This window comes from Adiantum capillus-veneris, chromosome 25 (genome assembly GCF_014529385.1).
Source record: "Adiantum capillus-veneris isolate H3 chromosome 25, ASM1452938v2, whole genome shotgun sequence".
Taxonomy (NCBI): Eukaryota; Viridiplantae; Streptophyta; class Polypodiopsida; order Polypodiales; family Pteridaceae; genus Adiantum; species Adiantum capillus-veneris.
Genome location: NC_140955.1, coordinates 31,676,150 through 31,700,539, shown reverse-complemented (window position 1 = coordinate 31,700,539; position 24,390 = coordinate 31,676,150). Strand labels below are relative to the sequence as shown.

At 48.5% G+C, this 24,390-nt stretch overlaps 1 protein-coding gene across 2 annotated transcripts in view; it reads right to left on the bottom strand.

The window, feature by feature from the left end:
• The window catches only part of LOC147424661 (uncharacterized protein At5g02240-like), a 57,404-nt gene that overhangs the window by 6,182 nt on the left and 26,832 nt on the right, over positions 1 to 24,390 (bottom strand). For both annotated transcript variants that reach the window (XM_086500179.1, XM_086500180.1), the window contains exons 5-6: positions 4,162 to 4,223; positions 3,964 to 4,087 (exon numbers count right to left, since the gene is read on the bottom strand). In XM_086500179.1, coding sequence (XP_086356305.1) covers positions 3,964 to 4,087; positions 4,162 to 4,223 — 186 coding nt within the window. The remainder of the gene's footprint in view (positions 1 to 3,963; positions 4,088 to 4,161; positions 4,224 to 24,390) is intronic.

The window sequence follows — 24,390 nt, the reverse complement described above, 5'->3', positions numbered from 1 at the left end:
TCTATTTTGTTAGTGTCTTTGGTACTTTTGGTGCTTCTCTGCTTCATTTGGTGCTCTATGAAAGTATTTTGGTACTACATTGTTACTTTTTTGTTACAAGTTTTTGGGTCTTATTGGGTACTACTAAATATGTCTTGGGTGCTGTGTCGGTACTATACCCCTCTGTCCAACTGCTCTCGTGCCTCCTGTCGATCCTGGTGTGGTAGCCTCTCCTCTGGACGTCTGTCTATGGGCTGCGCTGCCTCTGTCAACCTCTGTCTCACTACCCTTCTGTAAACAAGGGTAGGCTATGCCCGTATCAAATCTACATGTCTATGTCTATGTCTATGTCTCTGTCTCTGTGTCTGCTCTTCACTATGCTGCTGATGAGCACTCTGTTGTTGCTGACTCTCCAAAGTCATGCTGCTCTGCAGAACGCTGTTGAGGCCGTGGGGTGGTCTCCTTCTGCGACCATTTTGTCTCTGATGTCGCACCTTGGGGAAATCCCATCTCATGAGATTTAAGACACTGATTCGGTCTGCCCTTGACCACAATCCTCAGTGATTGCAACACCCTTATCCACTTGAAAGTAATGGTAACTGGAACAACTGTGGAAGGGATAGTGGCCACTTTTATAAATGGCACGGATGTCTGGGTCTACATTGAGCATATGAATGGTATGCCAAAAATGAAATCAATCTATCTCAACATGTTTGGCAACCAAAAATGTGCTAGCAGCTCTGGGAAAGATATTTTGACTGGATATTTTGGAACCTAATATCGATGCCCAAAAGCAGCTAGTGAAAAAGCCTCGTACCACGGGTGCTAAAAAACCAATCCATTGCGGAAGCCGAGAGGAGTGCGGTTGATGACCCTAGAGGCAAGTTACTCGGATGAAAAAATAGCAATGAAAGTACGTACTCTCTGCCGAGCAAAATGATATCCTCCACTTTGCCTTCATACGAACCAGAAAGAGTGCACGAAAGCCACTCTCGAATGTTGACTCGAGTGTAGGAACACCCAACCAAGCGGCCTACAACCCCTCTTTGAGAGAGAACTTCAATACGATCACCGATCTTGCGCTGTACATCTTCACGAATAACCATGGAAGGTGTCATAGTACTTGGGAGAGAGCTGAAATTCTTCCTCACCCCTCAAAACCGGAGATGTGAGTGAAAGGGAGACGCAGGCGGGGCGGGGAAGGGCAAGTTTGGGAGGCAGGTGGAGCTGGCTAAATGAGGGGCGGGATCAGTGGGAAAGGAGGTGGCTGGGCACTGGCTGGATGCGCTAGGGTTGGCGGGGGAGGGCTGGGTTGGGAGGCGGGAAGAGGCTGACAGCAGGGACAGGCGGGCAGGCGGCTAGGGCAAGTGGGGGCAGTAGGGGAAGAGGCAGGAGCAGGCGGGGCAGCACGTGCAGAGGCGTGGGCAAGCTGACAGGCAGGTCAGCGAAGGCAGCAACGGGTGGGCGAGAGCAAGAAGCAATTAGCAGAGGGGCGGCACGAGCAATAGCGTGACCTGCAGAGGTAACCCACAGGGCAGGGGAATACAAGGGTAGGGCAGGGGAAGGTGGAGAGGATGGCCATTAGGGTTTCGAACGAGAAAGGAAGCACACGTCTAGGGTTTCAACATTGCAGATCTCTCTCTCTCTCTCTCTCTCTCTCTCTCTCTCTCTCTCTCTCTCTCTCTCTCTCTCTCTCTCTCTCTCTCTCTCTAGAGTCATGAGATACCGCGATCAGAAATGCCTCGGATTATACTTATTGGGGATTCGCAGAGACAGAGAGGACCTCTTGAAGAGGGACACAATGAGAGAACAAGTGACAGCAGCAGATTACAGATTTCTTTCAGTCACAGATAAGAGGAGTTCGAGCAGCCACCACAACATAGCACCACCAGAGGCATGCTGTTTGATCGGGCGATAGAGTTGGGGCGGTCCCGTCGCCCACGGATGAGGGGGGCCTCTCGACTTCGACGCAGATTGTGACAAAGGATCCATACCATACTGGCGCAACATAGGAGCCGTCAGGAGTGGGGGTATGTATACCATCGGATAGTTCAGAGTGCATACACCACTGGATGGTGCTCCACCGTCACTCAACACAAAACAGAGGCTACTACCAATCTCTGTTATATGACAATAGTCCTCGAAATCTAGCTGTTATTGCAAGACCCTTGCCGAGCTAGCTAGATCCATCCCCTGCCGCCATCTATACAAGTACATGAAGCTCAGGGGACTCTGTGCCAATGCTAGCCTCTCCTCAGCCGATGCCTCAAACTCAACCCAATAGCAACCTCTCCCCAAAGGACAGTATAAGGGGGGTTTGGTATCCTTCATATTTCTTGAAAAAGCCCAAACACTCTCTATTTGGGAGGTTTGGTATCCTTCATATATCTTGAAGAATCCCGAAGACACATAAAATACAACCATTAGGCCAGATTACACGATATGCTAGCAGTGAAAAAAACCCTGAAAGACACAGGGAATGCAAACCATGGGGGGGAAATTACCAGTCAGATTGAAGAAACAGAGGTTACATCAAGAACGTATGGCATAAGTAAACTACTGTACTCTAGAGCTGCTACATAAGCCAGTAGAAAGTGGACACCCACAATGCATCTCATTAGCAATGATTCTCAAACCTCCCTCAGCACGTGGGATAAAAATCCAAGTGACCCAAGTATAGGAGCCATGAGAGTCTCCACACAAAAATTCCTGACAAGATGCTTCAAAACTATAAAGCATTCCAAGTAAGTCTACAGCAGGATGGAGTATACCATGCAGTACCTAGAAGCACCTGGTTCAGCACCAAGGGCCTGCCTGCTCGGGATAACTGCAATGAAGACCGACGGCAGCCCTTGTAGCTTATGTACTGCAGAACTCGAGCAAACTACTGCTAAAGAGATACATCAGGACATCAAAGTGCTGTTTGAACTTTCTGTGGACTCAAAGCATGACTTAACAGCACAAAGTGAATTCATATATGCCTCTAGTTCTTAAGTGCAGAAGGACAAAACATTGTGTCCAAGGCTTTCTTGGTGAGCCTCCACTTTGACATGGTAATTTTTCTTACCAACAAATAGAATGTTGAGACCTGGCTCCACATCATTTGCGATCTTTTCATGTTGAATTTTCCCATGTATCTATATCACTCAAGCAACCCATCTTTATCTTTGTTATGCAATCACAAGAAGCATGAGCACTAACATGACTCCATCGTAGGTTTGACAGTTTCGCAAAAGATTCCTTACATGAGTATGGCCAAAAATTGTGTCAATGGACTCGTTGCTGACATGCTGAGATAAATGGGCAAATAATGTTTCACCACAGAAAGCTCTGGCAGCAGACTACTTTCATCAAGGAGTGTGTAAAAGACAAAAAGCTGCATCTAGTCCACTCCCTGTGAACCATGGGGTTTAGACATGGTCACGTTGACCATAATTTTCTCAAGCACCAATAAAACGTTAGACGCAGGCATATGAAACGAGATCAACCCCTGGACCAAATCAAACGTGACACTAACTTTTTGTTGCATTAATGACCAATGCCAAAGAAAACTCCCTTCTTTTAACCCAATTAAGGTCGAGTTTAGACTGTGATTGTCGAGTTTAGACTGTGATTTCAAACTCCAATTGTTTCAGACATTTTCAAACGTCTGGAAAACTTTTCAAACGAGTTTGCCACTCTGACCAAGACTGTGCAAGCCATTTTGCAGGGTAGATATCTTTTTCATCTTCAAAATAAAAGGTTCAGTGCCGAAACCTCTAATTTGCCTTTCATCCAAAACAGCACTACAAACATGGCTGTGACCCCACAACAGCTATATGTTTCTCGCCCCATTGTCTTTACTTACAGACATCATCAATCCCTTCAGTAGCTATAATACAAGGACGCCAATCTCAAAGAAAAGAAACTTAGACAAGCATGAAACGAGTAACACCAAATCTAAACAAAACTACAGGATAACACACTATTGTACCAAAAGCATACCTGTACACAGACTTCTGCAACATCTGCCCTACTTATGGTTCTTGTATTTGTGGTAAGAAGCTCGTCATCCTTTCCTATGAGGAATTCCCTCACGCCCCCTTCTGAATCTTGCAAGCCTCCAGCTCTACCATAAACCCAAACTCAACTCAGAGATTTCGATATGCATATAGAAATTGACACTTCGATGAGTTTAGTCACCTGATTATTGTGTACGGTATGCCAGAATCTGCAAGATACTGTTCAGCCTTCCGCTTCCACACCTAGCAGCCAACTAAATACTTAAAATATTCCCTTCATGCATTTCTTAGTATCAGTACAACAGCATGTGTGAGCTGTATACTTAAAATATTCCCTTCATGCATTTCTTAGTATCAGTACAACAGCATGTGTGAGCTGTATACTTAAAATATTCCCTTCATGCATTTCTTAGTATCAGTACAACAGCATGTGTGAGCTGTTTGAGTGCTTCCTAACAAGACTACCTTGTTGAACTGATTTGATCAAGCACACAAAAAAAATCAATGCAAAATGTAAGGCTCAAAGCAAAGAACACGAAAGACATAACAGTAAACCTTACAGGCTCAAAAGAGGGGGTGCTGCCGTACGAAGAGTTCAAATCACACACATAGATGATTCTACAGTCTAGTAGCACAAACCGACATCCCCCCTTGTCACACAATGGTGACATGGCACTACCTGACCTGACCGAATGAGAGGTCCAAGAAGCTGAAGCTGAGCTGGACCTGGACCGGAACGGAGGACCCAAGTCCAAGTCCAGCAAGCGTGAAACGCGGCAGAGCTCAAGGCACGAATTATGAGCTGCTAGCATGGCAGTCCGTACAGACGGGTGACGTGGCAGTTGGACGTGTGGGCTACTTTTCAGCTCAAAGCGTCAACTTTCCAGGGCTTTTGGCGCAAGCTTTTCATAGCAATTTCTTTTGAGGCCACACGCCTTAAATATGAGACCTTGGGGGAGCCTTTGCATGTCAATGCTAGTTTGTAGATGTAGAGAGGCTCTCCCTAGGTATTGTATCTGTGAAGGTACCGCAAGGGGCGCTTACCATAGGGGCTAGTGCATCTGAGTGGGGAGCTCTACCCACTGTGTCTTATCTCCAATTCTCTTTCAAGTTCAAGTATTTGCTGTTTCTGATCTCTGTTCCACCACCTTGTCAATGACTTTCCGGTTACAATGGTATCAGAGAGCCAATCAATTCGGCTTCTACAAAGAGTCTGATCCTATATTTACCAACAACCCATCATGGATGTAGGAACAGCTCGCAACTGAGGAAAAGTAGTATGAGTACGTGGAAGAGGAAGTCGAAGTGGAAGAAGAGGAGGAAGTCAAAGATGAGGAATTGGCACATATAGAGGCAGGTGCCAAGGGCGGTCTTGCAGTAGACGCCAAAGCACAACCTGATTCTCGTGATGTGAAATATAAGGCTCAAAGCAAAGAACACAAAAGCCAACAGTAAACCTTAGGGGCTCAAAAGAGGGGGGTGCCATAAGAAGAGTTCAAATCACAAATATATATGATTATACAGTCTAGTAGCACATACCGACACCCCCCTTGTCTCACAGTGGTGAAGTGGCACTACCTGACCTGACCGAATGTCACAAAGTGATGACATGGCGCCGAACTGGAAGAGAAATGGCTGAGTGGGCAAGAGAAACTGAACCCAGGAGATCTTTGAAGAAGTTGTGGCCGAGTGTTAAAGGCTTGGACACTCCAAGCGAGAAAGCAATAGCAACACACGAACAGAAACTACAAAATCACTGAACTTGACGAGAGAGAGAGAGAGAGAAAGAAAGAAAAGAAAGAAAGATTTTTAACGTCTATATCAGGCCGAAATCGGCCTATGAGACAAATCAAATGTACATGGTGTGTATGTCATCCGTCTATCGGAAAGACAAATGAAACAAAACTGATACAAAACTGAACTGAACTGAATGTAAGGTAGTGGAGTATCTCAGGAGGGATGGAGCTCTATCTCTAGGGTATATGCATGTCTATATGCTCAAGGTAGTACAATCATGAGAATGCATCAAGCTATCTAGCTCCATCCTGTACTAATGGGGGGATGTAAGATGTGGTACATGGGCGGGTCTGGTGCCAAGGCTACCCGGATGAAAGCTGTCGGGTCGGCCCTCATCTGAGCCACTCGCTCCTCAGTGGCACGGCGTTCCCGGGCTCGGATCTCCTCGATCTGTCGGTGGTGGGAGCTCGCGCCCCTGTAGCCTGTGACTCGTGGTCGTCGTCTAGCTCGGTTCACCTCCGCCTGTGGGAGTGTCACTCCCCTCTGAGTGTCTGGTGAGGGAGGGGCGGAAATCCTCTGAAAGAAGTCTGTGAGCTACGACTGTCTCCCCTCTGTCTGTGTAGCTGTGTGTGGCTGTAGTAGTGTGTCCCGATGGCTCTGTATCTCTAGTAAGAAACGTCCGAGCTGTCTCTGATCTCGAGATTCCATGATCTCTCGGAGAGTGGGCTGTCCTCTGAATAAGGCCTCATACCTGCCTCTGATCTCAGTGTATGCTCTGCATCTACATACAAAGTGTTCCTCACTCTCCACCTCCTCTGTGCACGCTCTGCAGATCCGCTCCTCCCTGGGAACACCAGTATGTCTCCCGATCTCAATCTCTAACCTGTGTGAAGCCACTCTCAGCTGACCAATCGCCACCCGTGAGCTATGTGGCATATATGTGTCCATGTAGCGTGGTCTCTGTATGAACCCCCCAGACAATATGGTGAGAAACTGGTCTCTGTAATCTGACATCCTCGTCCCCAAGCCAGGTGCCTCCCAAACTCTCCTAGTGTATAGCTGCCACAGATCCTGTCTCAATACCAAGTTCCTCTCACTGCGAGAGAGGTGAACATATGGTGAGTGGGGGTCGTACTGGAATGGTGGTAGGCTCTCCATGTCAAGACCGTGTCCCTCAAACCATGCTCTGACCTGTGAGTACCATGCTCTCTCATGCCCATTCTCTGATAGCTGTATAGCTGCCTCAAATGCTCTACGGGTAAGTCTGTCAGGAGGTAGCTCTCTCATCCTCTGGATGAAGCAAACTGTCTGGAATAGTGCCTCTATAACCATAGGTGGTGTGGCGAGCTCGGCTCTAATAATGTCATGTGGCACTGTCTTCTTGCTGCGGAGCAAGTGTGAGATCATACATACCTGTGGTCTCTCAAGCTGTGTCCACTGGTCAGCTGTCAATCCCGGTGCCCATATTGCCGCTGAGTACATCAAGGCCGGGGTGACTAAGGTGTCGAAAAGCCACCCCTTCGTGCGGGGCTCCTGAAAGTGTGCCTGGTGGCATCTCCACTCTAGCATGGCCAGAGCTGCATATCCTCGGGTGAGCCTGTCAACAGCAGCCTGCCTCATAGTGAAGGGTCCTGGTAGGCTGGTGAATGTGATGCCAAGGTAGACATAGGAGGTGACTACATCAACCTGTCCTCCTGCTGCTGTGAAGGTGGCGGCGCTCCTCACTGCACTGGATGTGTGAAAGATCATAACCTTGGTTTTGCCAAGGTTCACAGTCAACCCCCTGTGTGTGCTGAATTCGTCCAAGGCCTCAAGATGGCGTTGCAAGCCCTCGGGTGACTCTGAAATAAACACAATATCATCAGCATATAACATGATGTGGACCGGAGTACCTGCCAAGTCGCTCCCCTCTCCCCCTGCTCGCAGTATGTAGTCGGAGATCTCGTCGATGTAGAGCCCAAAGAGTGTCGGGGAGAGTGGGCATCCTTCTCGCGTGGGACTGTGTCGAAGGCCTTGCGGAAGTCCACAAAGCAGCAGTAAAGCCTCTTCTTCCGCGCCTTTGCCCCATCAATGAGGCAGCGCAGAACGAAGATGTGGTCAGTGGTGGAGAAAGCTCGTCTGAAGCCTGCCTGGCCTGGAGCTCGTAAACCCTCGGTCTCTGCGTAGCAGCTGAGCTGTGCCTCAAGTACTGCTCCATATAGCTTGGCCATCGTGTGGCCAATCATGATAGTCCTGTAGTTCCCTGGGTCCAAGGTGTTGCCAGATTTGTGGATAGGCACTATGGTGTGCTGTGTCCACTCCTCTGGGAAGCCCTCCCCTATAGCCCGGTTGAAGACATGTGCAATCAACGGGGCTATAGTCGAGGCCGCATAAATGATGTGCTCACTCTGTAATCCAGTATGGTCAGCTGATCGTCTGTGCTGCATGCGGCGTATGGCCCTCTCTACCATCTTTGCTGTAAAGAAGGAGGAGCACGTGGGGCGTGGCTCGTGTGGCTGTGGGATAGGAGGCTGCCCTGGCACCTCATAAAGTCGCTCTGCATAATCATGCCATATCTGTGGATCCTCAATAGTTGTAGTCGGGCGTGGCTCGCGCAGGGTACGCCATGCCGTCGCGCTATCCATGCTCATGAATAGGCGGTATAGCTCAAGCTCCTGTGCCTCTTCGAATGCTCGCCGCTTTTGGCGTGTCATCGTCTTCATATGCCGTCTGGCCTCTCTCTCTGTGATCTCTCCTAAGGCTCGCCGTGCACGGAGGCGTCGGTATAGCTCTCTGCACTCATCATCATACCAGCGGTTCTGAGGCATAGTCCCGGGGGGGGGGAGTGCGTCCTGTGTGAGTGGTGTGTGGAAAAGAGCTAATAGCTGAAGGGTGGAGAACGGAAGAGATATGTGATGTGAGAACTGAGAGTGGTGTGGATGGGTGGAGGAGGCATAGGCCATGTTCGACCTTGGCCGAGTAAAGAGAGGCTAGCTCATGTGTGAAATGGATGGTGGTGTGTGGAGTGTGTGCCGTGGAGCTGTGTGGGATGGTATCTCCGATGATGGAGAAAGAGAGATATGTGTGGTCAGCTCCGATGGGTATGGGTGGAATGGTGAAGGATGTGATAAGGTGTGTAGCCTCCCTGGGTCCCAGAATATAGTCGACTGTACTCCCCCCTCCTTCTGCAACTCCATGTGGCATACAAGTCAGGCCCCCTGAGGTGGGCCACTGGACCATCCCGTTATAAATAACGAGACGGTGCTGGGAGCCAAGTCGAAGTAGATGTCGTCCGTAGGCTGTGACTGGAGCTCTGTCTGCTGTATCTCTCATAGTAGCCTCCTCATCTAGATTGTGTAGTGCCTCTGGGTCCTCATGGTCATATGCCTCACACTGCTCACTGCGCGTACGAGCATTGAAGTCTCCCATAAGGAAGACTTCAACCAGTGTGGAAGGAGTACTCCATAATCTCCTCCGTGAGGCATGCGTACGGTGACTCCTGCTCAATAGGGGCGAATCTGGAGCCTGTGGGAGCAAAGGAGCAAAGGGCAATGTAGACGATCCTGTCTCGTGATAGCTCGAGGCGAATCCACATGTAGCGGGCCTGTGGGTCCCGGGCAACAATCTGTAGTCTGCTGTGAAGCCCCTGTCTAAAGAGTATGGCCACTCCTCCTGAGCCGCGAGTGGTGTGCTGGCGCATACATCCTCGATGTAGAGACTCCCACTGGAATCCATGTATCCGTGGTAATCCTCTCTCCGGGCTCTCGTGTGTCTCTGTAAGTAGAATGATGTCTCGACCTCTCATCACCTCCTCAAGTCTCTCTGGGTGTGTCCATAGGTCTCCATTGCAATTCCAAACCGTGACATGAATCTCCTCGTGTGTCCCACAGGCCGCGAGTCCCTATGCGATGGTCTTGCCATCAATGATAACCCTACCATCTCGATATACTGCCTTCTTCCCTTCTTTGCGGGCTTGGTGGACTCGAGGCATGCACGCGCGACGGTGATCTTGTTGCATCTTTGTGAGGTCATCATCAAGATAAATCGGGGGGCCTTCTATCCCTCTCAAGATGACCCTCTTTCGGAGGAAGGAAGTTCGAGACTCCTCGGAGGCGAATTGGAGGATGAGAGCTCTCTTCTTTGGATCTTTGCCGGCTCTCCAAACTTTGGAGAAAGGGATCTCTTCTTCCTTGTATCCCACTTTCTTGCATAAAGCTTTCCCATCGCTCTCGGGTGTAGACCCTTCTTCTTCTTTGATGCCGGTCACTCGCACATTGAGACGGCGAGCTTGTCGCATCTTCTCCTCTTCGATGGTTGTGTGTACGATGAGTACCTCATCTTTTTGGGCTTCCTCTCTTGCTACCTTCTTGATGTTCTTTTTGACCACTTCGACCCATCCTTCTTTGGTGGCCTCTAATTTGTCCTCAATGTTTGCGGTGAGGGCTTTGGTGATCTCCTCCTTGAGGGCTTCCTTAGCCTCCTCTTTAATCTCTCCTTCCTCGGGGGTGAGGGATGTGATGGAGGCATGAAGGAGATCGATTTGTGCCTTCATCTCTTCTTGCTCTTTCCTCCATCTCTCCCTCTCCTTCTCGTTCTCCTGTTCCCTTCTCTCCTTCTCCTCTTTGAGATTTTGGATTTCCGCTCTCATGTCCTCCTCTTCGTTCCATAGCTTGATGAGGGTGGCTTTCTCCTCCTTCCATATCTCTCTCTCCATCCGCCATTCTTTCATGTCCTTCTCTAGTTGTGCAAGCCTCTTGTTCGTGAGCATGAAGGTTGTCTTCGTTGTCGGTGTCGGCGTCTTGATGATGGGGGAAGACATGGTTGTCTTCGTAGCTACCCTCTCTTCATATTGTGAAGAAGAGGGGAGAAGGGGAAGAGAGCACTCAACGTGTGTGTATGTGTGTAGTGTGTGTGTGGATATGTATCCGTGTGTGTGTTTGAAAGAGAGAGAGATGGCTGCGGGTACGGCAATAAGCAAGACGGTCAGAGAGCAGGGGGCAGCGGGCAGGGGATGGGGATGGGGTGTGTGTGTTCAGTGGAAGGGCTGGAGGTAGCGCGCTGGCCTTCTTGGCGTGCAGGGAGCAGCGCGCAGGGGGGGGGCAGCGCGCAGGAGGGAGCAGCGCACAGGGGTGGGGCAGCGCGCAGGAGGGAGCAGCGCACAGGGGGGGGGGCAGCGCGCAGCAGAGAGAGAGAGAGAGAGAGAGAGAGAGAGAGAGAGAGAGAGAGAGAGAGAGAGAGAGAGAGAGAGAAATGTTATATTAACGTCTTCAAAAAGGCCAAAATGACCTATGAGACCAAAAAGTTACAATTGGTGAATCTGATACCATGTCTGAGTACGGAAATTACAAAGTTACAAAGTTACAGAAAACTAACACTAAAACACTAAGGAGGAAAGGGGGGGGGGGGGGGGGGGTGTTTGTGGGTTCAGATGAAATCTCTCATCGGTTGCTGTCGGATCTCATCGACCTCCTCCATGGTCAGAACTCTGGTTGGGCGTCTTGCATGTCGAGCTAGAGTGATCTGTATCTTCTGTTGCAGCCTTCATCGGTACTGGGAGACCCCCCGAGGTCGTGGACATCTGGATCTGCCATGTTTAGTGGCTCGGTCAAGCAGTGTACCTCTAGTATGAGTAGGCTCTGAGATTTGTTGTAATGACTGCTCCGTTGGCTCTCCCCTATCTAGTGTAAAGAAATATGTGATTCGTTTCTAAGACTGTCTTTCCCCTGATGTCCTCAGCAAGCTCTCCCTAAGTCTGCGTAGCTCTAGCAGGAACAATCCGAGACACCTCTGATCCTTGTATCTCATGACCCTAGAAAAAGGTCCGAACCCTTCTCTGAATAGACAGTGGAAGCGGCCGCGTATCTCATAGTATGCCGGGCAATGACATGTGTAGTGCAGCTCTGTCTCTGGCTCTAAGTTACATAGGTGACGTATCCTGGCTCCTGCGGACACCCCTCGAAATCGGCCAGTCTCGATCTGGAGCTGATGTGAGGATGTGCGTATCTCTCCAATAGCACATCCTATCCCATGAGATAAATGTGTATCCATGTATGCAAGCCTAGTCACAAAGCCGTCCTCCGTGAGTTGGAGAAGATGCTCTCTGTAGAAGGCCATCTTCGTGCCCAACTCCTGTGTCGGCTGTATCCATGTGCTCCTGGTATTTAGCTGAATCAGATCCTGACGTATGAGTCTGGTGATCTCTTTCCGTGTGAGAGACAGGGAGGGTGCATCCAGGGAGTATTGAAGCGGAGGTAATCTATCCATGTTGAGACCATCCGACTGAAACCATGATGTCATCTGTCCATACCAACATGTTGTATCGCCTTGTAGAGCTAGTTGTCGAGATGACTCCAGGGCAAGCCGCGCGTATCTGTGTTTGGGGAGATCCCATAGACCGTGCATAAAGGAAACTGATCTCGTCAATGCCTCCACCACGAGGGGGGGGGGGGGGGGGGGGGGGGGGGGGGGGGGGGCTAGCTCGGCTCGGATAATCTCATGTGGTACTAAGGCCTTAGCCCGAATCATCCGAGCGATCATAGAGACCAGAGGCCTCTCCATACATCTCCATACATCTGTGTTGCCAGACCTCCCATGGTGGTCTACTGAGGGTCCCCATACCTGAACTCCATAGAGCATAGTTGGAGTCACTAGAGTGTTAAAAAGCCAAAGCTTTGTTCGCGGTTCCTGAAACTGAGCCTGCGATCACATCCTCTCCAGTCCTCCCAAAGCTGCATATGCTCTCGTCAGTCTAGTCTTTGATGCTCTCCTTAGTGAAAACACCGGTCCACTGAAGACTACCCCAAGATAGGTAAATGCATTTGTGTACTCCATAGTCTCCTAGCCATACATAAATGTGGGTGCCGACCTCCTGACCCACTGTGGTGTAGTGTTGAACACCATAACCTTGGTTTTCCCCAGATTGACAGACAATCCACTGTCACGAGCAAATGTATGCAGAGCATCCAAATGACGTTGCATCCCCTCTGGGGAGTCAGAAATCAGCACAATATCATCAGCATATAGTAACAACGGTATCCATGTACCTGCTAGCTGAGCCCCCCTGTCCCCCTGACACTCTACATAGTCCGAAAACTCATCCACATACATCCCAAAAAAAGAGTCGGGGATAGGGGGCATCCCTGCTTTACTCCAATAGTGGAGTGGACCATGTCAGACATTCCCTTAATGGTGCGTACCCGCCCCATCACTGTCCTGTATAGAGCCAGAATACCCCATATCAACTCTGTAGGCACACCCATGCCCTGTAGTCTATGTATAAGTCTGGCTCTCGACATTGTGTCAAAAGCTTTGCGGAAGTCCACAAAGCTACAATAGATCCTCTTGCCATGGTGTCTACCCTCCTCAATAATAGCTTTGAGTGTCAGAATCTGGTCAAGAGTGGAGAAACCTCTCCTGAAACCTGCTTGCCGTGGTGCTCTTATGCCCTCTCGCTCTGCCCATCTACTCAGCTCATACTCAAGAACGGATGCATACAACCTAGCTAATGTGTGACCAACCATGATGGTGAAATAATTCGCGGGAATCATGGGATCTCCTGACTTGAAAATAGGCACAATCGTAGACATACTCCAAGTCTCCAGGAAGCCTTCATACATGGCTCGATTAAACATTGTAGCCAGGGGCTCTGCAAGCATATCTCTGGCATAGATGAAGTGCTCTGCTACCAGACCATCATGATCATGTGCTATCCTTGTCTTCATCCTGTCAATGGCTTTCCTTACCCTCTCAGTAGTAAAGAAAGAACATGTCTCTAGTGGGTCCGACAGAGGTGGTTGCCCTTATGCTGTGTAGAGAGATGTGGCATATTCCCCCCATGTCTCAGTGGAGGTGACCGCTGGCGGTGGTGAATGATCGTGGAATAGCCTCCATGCTTCGCCTGAGTCCTGACTTATAAATAGCTGATATAGATCCCGCTCTAGCTGAGATAGATAGGCCCTTTTCTTTCGTCGCACTAGGCGGCAAAAGATAATCCGTGAATGTCTATGTGTGGTAATACCCGTGAGCACTTCCCTCTGTAATTTGATCCTCGTCTCTTTGCACTCCTCATCATACCAACTGTTCTAGGGCATGTTCCCAGATCGTCTCCGTGTGGGCTGGCTATGGGGGTATGCCTCTGATGCTGCATCATGGAGCGTCTCTGTCAGTATTTGAGTGAGTTCATCTAGTGGCCGTCCCAGCTCCTGAATGCATAGCTGCCTATATATCTCATCCATATACACAGAATCCGTCTCCCTCATGAAGGTATACCGAGCGTGTGTGAGGACCTCTCCTAGTGGAGTTGTGTTAGGTGCAGCGGAATGAATGTTTGCGCTTTGCTCAAGATGAGTGCTCCGAACTGTGCTCAAGGTTCCTTTTTGTTCTTATGGAAAGGAGAGCCTTCCGTTCTTAATGAGAGAATGCTATGATCACAAACAAAGTGAGTGGACACTGTGCGTGTAGGTGTACGAGACTGAGAGATAGAGAGAAGAGAGATACGACACCAGAAACATTGTAAAACCCTCCTCCGAAGGCCCCACTCTCGTCGGCGAGAGTGGTCTACTATTGATTGCACAATCTGGTACAAACTGAATGCATGTGAATGATGCAAGTCTAGGCTATGTCGACGATGACGATGGTGATGACGAAGTCGACCTAAGGGCTGAAATCTGCAATCTTTCTACTGCTGTCCAAAAACGCTATGGGCTGAAATTTGCAAATCTTCTATCTGCTGAATTCTAACTCTACGTCGATGACGATGTCAATGACGACGATACGACGACGACGCGCTGAAAACACGGATGCTGAAATCTGCGTTTTCCGGGCTGAAACTGTAAACCTTGCAAAAACTGACCGTGCGGCGAGGAACTGCTGCGGGAAGGTAGGATCTGCGAGGTTCGGGACTTTACATGCGGGTGCTAACTCCTGAAAACTGACAACGCTGATGTTCCTTGCTGTTCCGTCGTGGTAAAGCTGCAAAACGCCGGGGCTGATCTGCAAACCAAAAACGCTAGGGCTGAATTTCTACTGCTGTCGCCAGTTGCTCTGCAAAATGCAAAACGCTAGGCTGCTCTGAGGTTCTGCTGTTGCCGGAATCTGCAAAAAGCCAATCGTTGGCTGATCTATGATGAAAACGCAAGGTGATGGCTCTACTCCAAAAACGCTAGGTCTCCTGGGGGGGGTTCTGCTGAGAAGGTGCCTGTTGAGCGTGGAGCTCATCGTGCCTCTTCTGCCATTTAGTGCTAACTTTGGTTTGCTTATATATTTCCTTACCCAAAATGCCCTACCTACTTTTGTTGGAAAGTCACTTACATTAATAAGTGAAAAATGCCAAAAATAGGTAAAATAGGCTAAATGCATTGGAAAATTCCCCTAATGGAATCTGATGGGAATACTGATGATCATGATGTGCGCAACCAAAGGATATGCATCTACACTAAGTGACTGGGCATGCACAGTCTACGAATAGACTCATAAAAGTGTCAGATCACTTCTAAATCTAGACTGACTGGACTGACTGAACCTTGATCATGCTATAGCTTGTCCACGGACACATAGGGTTGGATGTGTCACGTGACATCCCCTCCTTTTCAAAGTGAGATTCTGGTACCGAACTGTATGGCGTCGAAGGAGATCCCCAATAGAATCCGGAATCCTGGAAGGGACTCTTCGCCGGCCCACTCTGATGTGTGGGTTGTGCGGTACTTAAACTTCATAAAGGTCTGCAATGCCTTCTTCCTTGGGCCACGCCGAAAGTGACACAAAGTCTCTTGTGGCTCCTTCGATGCTTCAACTTCGTCGAGAGTCATGCTTCTTTCTCCTTCAAGAATCTCCATGGCTGAAAATTCCTGAAACCACTTCCAACACAAAAACATGAACATACCCATTCCATGTAAAGTGAGTGGAAAAAAGAGAGATGAACAAAGAGACGGAGTGCCAAACCGTTCATCACACATACGCAAACAATGAGATCGAATCTTTCTCTTTTGATCTAAAGCAATCAACTGTCGCAATTCACAACAGAAATGCCCACGCTTGGTGCTCATACTTTCATGTGCTCTTTCTACAACTGTGTCGTGCCAAGGAAGAGACATGAACTGTGGCTTCCTTGAATGCATACTTGTCAGCTTTTCATGAAAAATCCATATACATTTGCGCTCATTCATGAGTGAAACGTGCTCAACGTACAACATGTCATGCCTAGGAAAAGGGATCACATAAAGACGCTGACTAAAATACAGGAAACGATCACGAATGAAACACTCGAACAATGCGTGCCTATCAATCATGTGAACACATAATACTTCATGTGAGGGTTCTGTGGACCTAAGCTCGAGAGCCAAGATCGATCCTTCGTGATTGTTCGAATCTGCAACGAGGTTAGCTTCGCTAGAAAAAGCATCCACTAACACATCATCCTTGTGAATAATCACATCATCGTCATGAAAATCCTCATGCTTGTGAGAAATCACATCTTGATCATGCAAATCATCATGCTCATCATTATCATCCAAATCATCATGCTCATCATTGTCAATCGAATCATCATCATGCTTCTCATAATCATGCAAATCCTGTGTGTCATGCTTGGGAGAAAAAGAGACTGAGAGAGTCCCCATTTCCTAAATCTCTTGCATCTGTGCCGGCACGTGAGAAAAGAGTTGCCAGAACTCTTAGTTTTGTCGATCGCTCTGTTCTTGTATTGCTTTGGCTTCCTTCCTTGCTACTTCTCGTTCTGCTTCTCTTTCTGCGTGTCTGCGTTCAATTTCTGCCATTCTTTCTGCATTTCTGCGATCCATTTCTGCTTTTCTTTCTGCATTTCTTGCTTCGCGTTCTAACTTCCTTTCCAGAAAAAACTACTTCAACTCCTCCATAGGAGTTAGTGCAATCCTTGACGTAGATGGCAAAGGGGGAGGGTCGGAAAAACCTCTTGGTGAGGAAAATTCTTCTTCGCCTCTCTCATGCTCATCACCTCTAAGTGAAGTATCCATTCCGCTTCGAGTGATGACCATTCTGAAGTCGTGGGTTCTTGTGGGTTCTTGGGATCTTGGGTTCTTAAGTTCACGAGGAACTTGGGTTCTTGGGTTCTTGAGGGTCTTGAGGTTCTTGAGGTTTTCTTTCGCTTGCAAACCATGTTTGAGAAGGATCTTCTCTTCACCCGAGTTCTACTCCTTTCCGTGGACGCACCCCTTGGCGGCCTTGCGCTCACACCAAGATTGCTTTTTCCCACCTCACGTCGATTGGCCGGCCGCTAAGTGCACGGTTCGCTCTCAATGAGTGAAAAGAGACACAAAGGGAGGTTAGACAAGCCCTTCTTTCTTGGGATTCCTGTCACTTTCAAAAAACACGATTAGCAATCGACACACCCAAGCGAACTTGGGTTCGTGCGACCGCAACAAGCAAACAAAAATTCTTGTGATTCTTGTGGCTCTTTCCTTGAGTGATACAGAACACTGTCAAATCTCTGATACCAATGTTAGGTGCAGCGGAAAGAATGTTTGCGCTTTGCTCAAGATGACTGCTCCGAACTATGCTCAAGGTTCCTTTTTGTTCTTATGGAAGGGAGAGCCTTCCGTTCTTAATGAGAGAATGCTATGATCACAAATAAAGTGAGTGGACACTGTGTGTCCAAGTGTATGAGACTGAGAGATAGAGAGAAGAGAGATACGACACCAGAAACATTGTAAAACCCTCCTCCAAAGGCCCCACTCTCGTCGGCAAGAGTGGTCTACTATTGGTTGCACAATCTCGTACAAACTGAATGCATGTAAATGATGCAAGTCTAGGCTATGTCGACGATGACGACGGTGATGACGAAGTCGACCTAAGGGCTGAAATCTGCAATCTTTCTACTACTGTCCAAAAACGCTATGGACTGAAATCTGCAAATCTTCTATCTCCTGAATTTTGACTCTATGTCGATGACGATGTCAATGACGACGGTACGACGACGACGCGCTGAAAATACAGATGCTGAAATCTGCGTTTTCCGGGCTGAAACTGTAAACCTTGGCGGAAACTGACCATGCGGCGAGGAACTGTTGCAGGAAGGTAAGATCTGCGAGGTTCGGGACTTTATCTGCGGGTGCTAACTCATGAAAACTGAAAAGGCTGATGTTCCTTGCTGTTCCGTCGTGGTAAAGCTGCAAAACGCCGGGGCTGATCTGCAAACAAAAACGCTAGGGCTGAATTTCTGCTGCTGTCGCCAGTTGCTCTGCAAAATGCAAAACGCTAGGCTGCTCTGAGGTTCTGCTGTCGCCGGAATCTGCAAAAGCAAATCGCTGGCTGATCTGTGATGAAAACGCTAGGTGATGGCTCTACTCCAAAAACGCTAGGAGACTCCAAAAACGCTAGGAGACTCCAAAAACGCTAGGTCTCCTGGGGGGGTTCTGCTGAGAAGGTGCATGTTGAGCGTGGAGCTCCTGGTGCCTCTTGTGCCATTTAGTGCTAACTTTGGTTTGCTTATATATTTTCTTACCTAAATTACCCTACCTACTTTTGTTGCAAAGTCACTTAAATTAATAAGTGAAAAATCCCAAAAATAGGTAAAATAGGCTAAATGCACTGGAAAATTCCCCTGATGCAATCTGATGGGAATATTGATGATCATGATGTGTGCAACCAAAGGATATGCATCTACACTAAGTGATTGGGCATGCACAGTCTACGAATAGACTCATAAAAGTGCCAGATCACTTCTAAATCTAGACTGACTGGACTGACTGAACCTTGATCATGCTATAGCTTGTCCACGGACACATAGGGTTGGATGTGTCACATGACAAGTTGTGCTGAACTGAAAGGTCAGGGTGAAACACACGAAAGCATGATCAACTGCTACTCCAACTGGCCTAGTGTCCACCATGAAATCCTGAAAGAATGGGATGAGATCTGGCTGGGCCATAACATAATCCACTTTGCTGGCACCATGTCGGTGTGGAAAGCAAGTAAAACCTCCAGCTGTCGAAAATCTTTGTAGGCCATTTATAATGGCCAATCTGTGTGCGGTTCCCATATCTATAAAGTATCTGCCATGTTCAGTGTATTCCTCATCTTGTGATAGTCTGGATAGACCCATCCATGTGACATCCAGCTCCCTAAGCATCTCTTCGGAAGTATCATAAAATATTGTCTGGTGGTAGGCAGTCCTAGCATTGAAATCCCCTAGTATGATAATGTCATGTCACGTGACACATCCAACCCTATGTGTCCGTGGACAAGTTACTGCATGACCAGGGTTAAGTCAGTCAAGTCAGTCTAGAATAGGAAGTGATCTGGCACTTTTGTGAGTCTGTTCGCAGACCGTGCATGTCCAGACACTTAGATTAGATGCATATCCTCCGGTTGCACACAGCATGATCATCAGCATTCCCATCAGAATCCATCAACGGAATTTTCCAGTGCATTAAACCTATTTTCCCTATTTTTGACATTTTTCACTTATTTATTAAGTGACTTTTGTTGGAAAGTAGGTAGGGCAATTTTGCTAAGATAATATATAAGCAAACCAGAGCTAGCACTTTCTCGCAGGAGAGGCAACTGGAGCACCTTGCTCAACAGGCAACTTCTCAGCAAGACCAACCCCCACGACAACTCTTGCGTTTTCTCTCACAAGAAGGCCTAGCGTTTTTGCATCAGCATAGCGTTTTGCAGATTCACCGCGACAGAACACCAAGAAGCATCAGCGTTTTCAGTTTTCAGCCCTTCAACATTGCAGAACAATCCCCGAACCTCGCAGATCTCAACTTCCCGTGGCAGATCCTCGTTGCACGGTCAGATCTCGCGAAGTTTGCAATTTCAGCCCGGAAAATGCAGATTTCAGCATCTGCGTTTTCAGCGCGTCATCGTCGCATCGTCGTCATCGACATAGAGTCCAAATTCAGCAGATAAAGATTTGCAGATTTCAGCCCTTACCGTTTTCAGTTTTCAGCCCGTCTCGTCGTCGTCCTCATCGTCGTCGACATCGTCGGCAAGTCCAAGCATTGTAGAGATTTGTGCAATCAATAGTAGACCACTCTCGCCATAGAGAGTGGGGCCTTCAGAGGAGGGTTTGACAACATCTTTGGTGTCGTATTCTCTTCTCTCTCCATCTCTCAGTCTCATGCATTTCCATTCACAGTGTCCATTCACTTTGTTTGTGTCCATTGCACTCTCTCACTAAAGGAACGGAAGGCTCTCCCTTCCGTAAGTAAAAGGAACCCTTGAGCACAGTTCGGAGCACTCATCTTGAGCAAAGTTGAACATTCACTTCCGCTGCACCTTACATGTCACCATCCTTGGAAAACTCCCATACGTCATTATCCAAAATAGCAAAGGGGGATTGTCCTCTAGGTGATGCATATACTGACGTACTAGGAGGAAAGTAACAAATAGCAATGTAGAGGTATCTACCCATCTCTACCCCGAGCCTCACCCACATGTACCTAGCCTGTTCATCCTTGCGTGCTATATATATCAGCCACTGCAGTTCCTCCCTAAATAGAATTGCCACTCCCCCTGAGCCCCATCCTCGATGCTCCAATCTGGTCTCCTGTCTGCAGGCTGTCTCCCATCTATATCCACTCACCTGTGGCATGGATTGTCCAGGTGCTTGATGCGTCTCAGAGTAGAAAATGATGTCTCTCCCCGTGAAGCTATCCTCAAAGGCCCCTACATCAAGACGGAGTGAACCATTACAATTCCAGGTTGCCATCTTTAGTGTGGTCCCATAGGTCTCGCACCGTCATGCGGGGCGTCGCTCCAATATCACCACCGTTCCATCCCTGTAAAAAGCAATCTTCCCCTTTTCCCTTGCTGCTCTTATTTCCGGCATTACTTCTTGCATATGAGCAATCTGCGAGAGGGTGAGGTCATCTCCAAGAAAGATGCCAGTCTTCTTTAGAGTCGGTCTCTTCTTCAAGAAGTCTTTCTTCGCTTCCATGGAGGGGAAGCGGAGAATGAGTGCCCTTTCCTTCCGAGGTTTCTCCGTTGCTCCTACTTTTCTTAGTGCCCACTCTCCAAGCCCTCGTATGCGTCTGCTTGTTGACCCCCACCAGAGTCATGAGTTCTTTCACCTCTTTATCTACATTATCTTGGTCTCTGAGGCCACATATCCTTACGTGTAAGACTCGTACACGTCTCCTTTGCTCCTCTTCTAGTGTCAAATTGATGATGGTTGGTGTGGGGGTGGGGGTTATTTCCTTGCTTTTCCTTTCTTGACAATCTCGATCCATTTTTCGGCCTTTTCTGCTTTTTGTCGGGTCTTTCTGATGACATCTACCCACGAGGTCGTCATTTCTTTTTGTTGCTCCCCATCCCCACCTTCTTTGATGGCCCGTACTTGTTCCTTAATTGTGTTAAGCTCTTCAATGACAGAGGGTTGTAGTTCTCCCTCTTCGAGGACATTCTACGATCGCACCTCTGCAAGCTCTTTCTTAAGTAGTGCACTTTCCTCATCTTGGGCCTTCACGCGATCTTCGAGTGTATGTATCGTGCTTTGTTGTGCCGCCACACATGCGTCGAGTCCGTTAATAGTACCTAAGAGATGGCGGTTGATCTTGCTGACAGACTCGCTCAGTTCTTCTTTGCATTTTTGGATGGCATCCTCCACCAGGTCATCCTTGCTATTCGGCTTTCTCATGATTGAGAGGCCGCGACAAGAGAGGGAGAGGGGGTACCAAAGTGAAGAAGAGGGTTTTTTTTTCCTCTCTTTCTCTCTCTACGCGATCCCCCCCCCCCCTCCCTTCTCTCTCTACGCGCTAGGTTAGGAGGGAGCGGGAGCATATGGGCAGCGGGTGCGGGTGCAGAGCAGGGGAGCATGGCAGCGAGAGAGAGAGAGAGAGAGAGAGAGAGAGAGAGAGAGAGAGAGAGAGAGAGAGCGGGAGCGCAAGGGCCGCAGGTGAGGGGGGGGGGGGAGAGAGAGAGAGCAGGCGCAGAGCAGGGGGCAACGGGTGTAGGTGCAGAGCAGGGCAGCGAGCAAGAGAGAGAACGGGAGCGCAGTAGTGGCAACGGGTGAGGGGGGGGGGAGAGAGAGAGAGAGAGAGAGAGAGAGAGAGAGAGAGAGAGAGAGAGAGAGAGAGCGGGAGCGCAGGGGCAGCGGGTGCGGGTGCAGAGTAGGGGGCAGCGGGTGCAAGTGCAGAGCAGGGCAGCGAGCGAGAGAGAGCGGGAGCGCAGGGGCAGCTAGAGAGAGAGAGAGAGAGAGAGAGAGAGTCGACATGGCACGGCCGAATTCCGAGCCAAGACGCACTAGCCCAAAAGACTAACGCCCCTTTCGGTATTTCTTTGGGGCCAGTGTCGGAACTCCGCCATGCCATGTCCCCCCTCTCTCTCTCTCTCTCTCTCTCTCTCTCTCTCTCTCTCTCTCTCTCTCTCTCTCCCCCCTCGTCGGCTAGATCTTTAAGGTCTCTTGGGATAGTTTCCTACGACGTTAAAAATCTCTTCTTCTCGGGTGTGTGTGTGGGTGTGGGTGTGGGTGTGTGTGTGTGTGCTAATAAAAAGAAGAAAATGGTATAACCTTACTATCACCCAAGTGTGGTAGATTGGTTATGCCATTTCCCTAATAACAGGTCTTGAGTTCAACTCTCCTCGTCGGCTAGATCTTTAAGGTCTCTTGGGATAGTTCCTACGACGTTAAAACTCTCTTCTTCTCGGGTGTGTGTGTGGGTGTGGGTGTGTGTGCTAAGAAAAAGAAGAAAATGGTATAACCTTTCTACCACCCGAGTGTGGTAGATTGGTTATGCCATTTCCCTCTTGAATAACAGGTCTTGAGTTCAACTCTCCTCGTCGGCTAGATCTTTAAGGTCTCTTGGGATAGTTTCCTACGACATTAGAACTCTCTCTCTCTCTCTCTCTCTCTCTCTCTCTCTCTCTCTCTCTCTCTCTCTCTCTCTCTCTCTCTCAGGAGTCATCACTTACAGACAGTTTCGGATTGCTTCCCGGCGCTTTGTGCGACGGAAGAAGAGAGCTTACCTGGCTCAGATGGAGCAAGACTTATATCATATGTTCTTGAGTAGGCACTCAGGAGAGGCATGGCGACTCTTTCATGAGCACTCTCCTCCCCCAGTAATTACTTTACCTGATGTGTGGGGCCAATATGCGACATTGTTATATACGGTTCCTAGACAGGAAGTTGGAACCCCTTCCAGACCCTACAGAGCCATGCCCAACTACGAGCACCTTCTTTACCACTAAGATGGTATAGAGGGCCATTGACAAGATGAGGACCGGGAGGGCATATGATCATGACGGTCTAGTAGTGGAGCACTTTATACATGCTAGGGATATGTTGATGGAGGTTCTTGCAGTGTTGTTCAATCGTGCCATGTGTGAGGGGTTACCTGAGACTTGGAGGTTGTCTACTATTGTGCCTATCTTCAAGGCAAGTGATCCTACAAAGCCTGGGAACTACCGTACTATTATGGTTGGACACACATTGGCACGATTGTATGCATCCATTCTTGAGTAGCACTTGAGTAATTGGGCAGAGGGTGAGGGTGTACCAGCAAAGGGTCAAGCCGGTTTCAGGAGGGGTTTCTCCACTCTTGATCATATTCCCACACTCAGAGCCATCATTGAGGAGGGCAAGTCACATGGGAGACCGATTTATTGTAGCTTTGTGGATTTCCGCAAAGCATTTGACATGGTATCGAGAGCTCGATTGATGCGCAGACTATAGGAGATGGGGGTGCCCATAGACTTGATTTGGGGGATTATGGCTTTGTACCAAGGTAGGATCCGTACATACGTACGGATCTGTACGGTACGGTACGGTACGTCCGTACCGTATGGATTCGTACTGTATGTTTTTTTTTTTTTTTTTTGGCGTAGTGCTGTGGGTAATGTGTGGAAATAAACCCTATTGTGGCAGGAATTTTTGGTTTGCCCTTCTTCAGCCTTATCCCAACACCTAGTTTTGTAGACATTTCGACACAACTTGCATTTGTAGAGCACACATGAGCGTCATTGCGGTGGTGAATATAAGAGGGCAAGCACGATCGGGAACTCATTGAAAGCTTTGCCTTAGTTTATAGAATAGTGAACTAACATCCTTGGAGTGATACTTATGAATTTTTTATCAAGTACAGACTGTATTGTAGGTTTTTGGCATTTAAAAAAAAAACTACGAATTTTACGTACCTAACAACTCTATCCATTCAGTACTACGTACAGGTCGTATGAATACGTACCTTACCACCTTGCTTTGTACAGATCAGTGATGGGACATATACGCACTCTAGAAGGGGTATCTGATTTAGTTCACTCAACTATTGGGGTGAAACAGGGCTGCCCATTGTCTCCTACTCTATTTGGTATGTATGTTGATGAGGTGTCTGATTACATTGACAGAGAGGGTGACAGAGGTGCCCAGCTGGCGGGGACGTGGATCCCATTGTTGTTATATGCTGATGATATTGTGTTGATATCTGACTCACCAGAGGGTATGCAGCATAGTAACACGGAACGGGCGGAACGGGGGGTAATCGTACCGAAACGGCGTTCCAGCCAGTTCTGTGCGCCGAAACAGTGTCGGGAACGGAAAAGTGTTCCAAATCCGGAACGTAACAAGGGCACGGGCGGAACGGGCAGCCGGAACGGCTTGGCGAAACAAGCAACAAAATTTGAAAAAAAAAAAAGAGAGAGATAGAGAGAGTGAGAGAGGTGGCAGTTTGGGGGAGATTTCAAACCTCTCAAGACTAACACAAGGGAGGGGTGGGGGGTC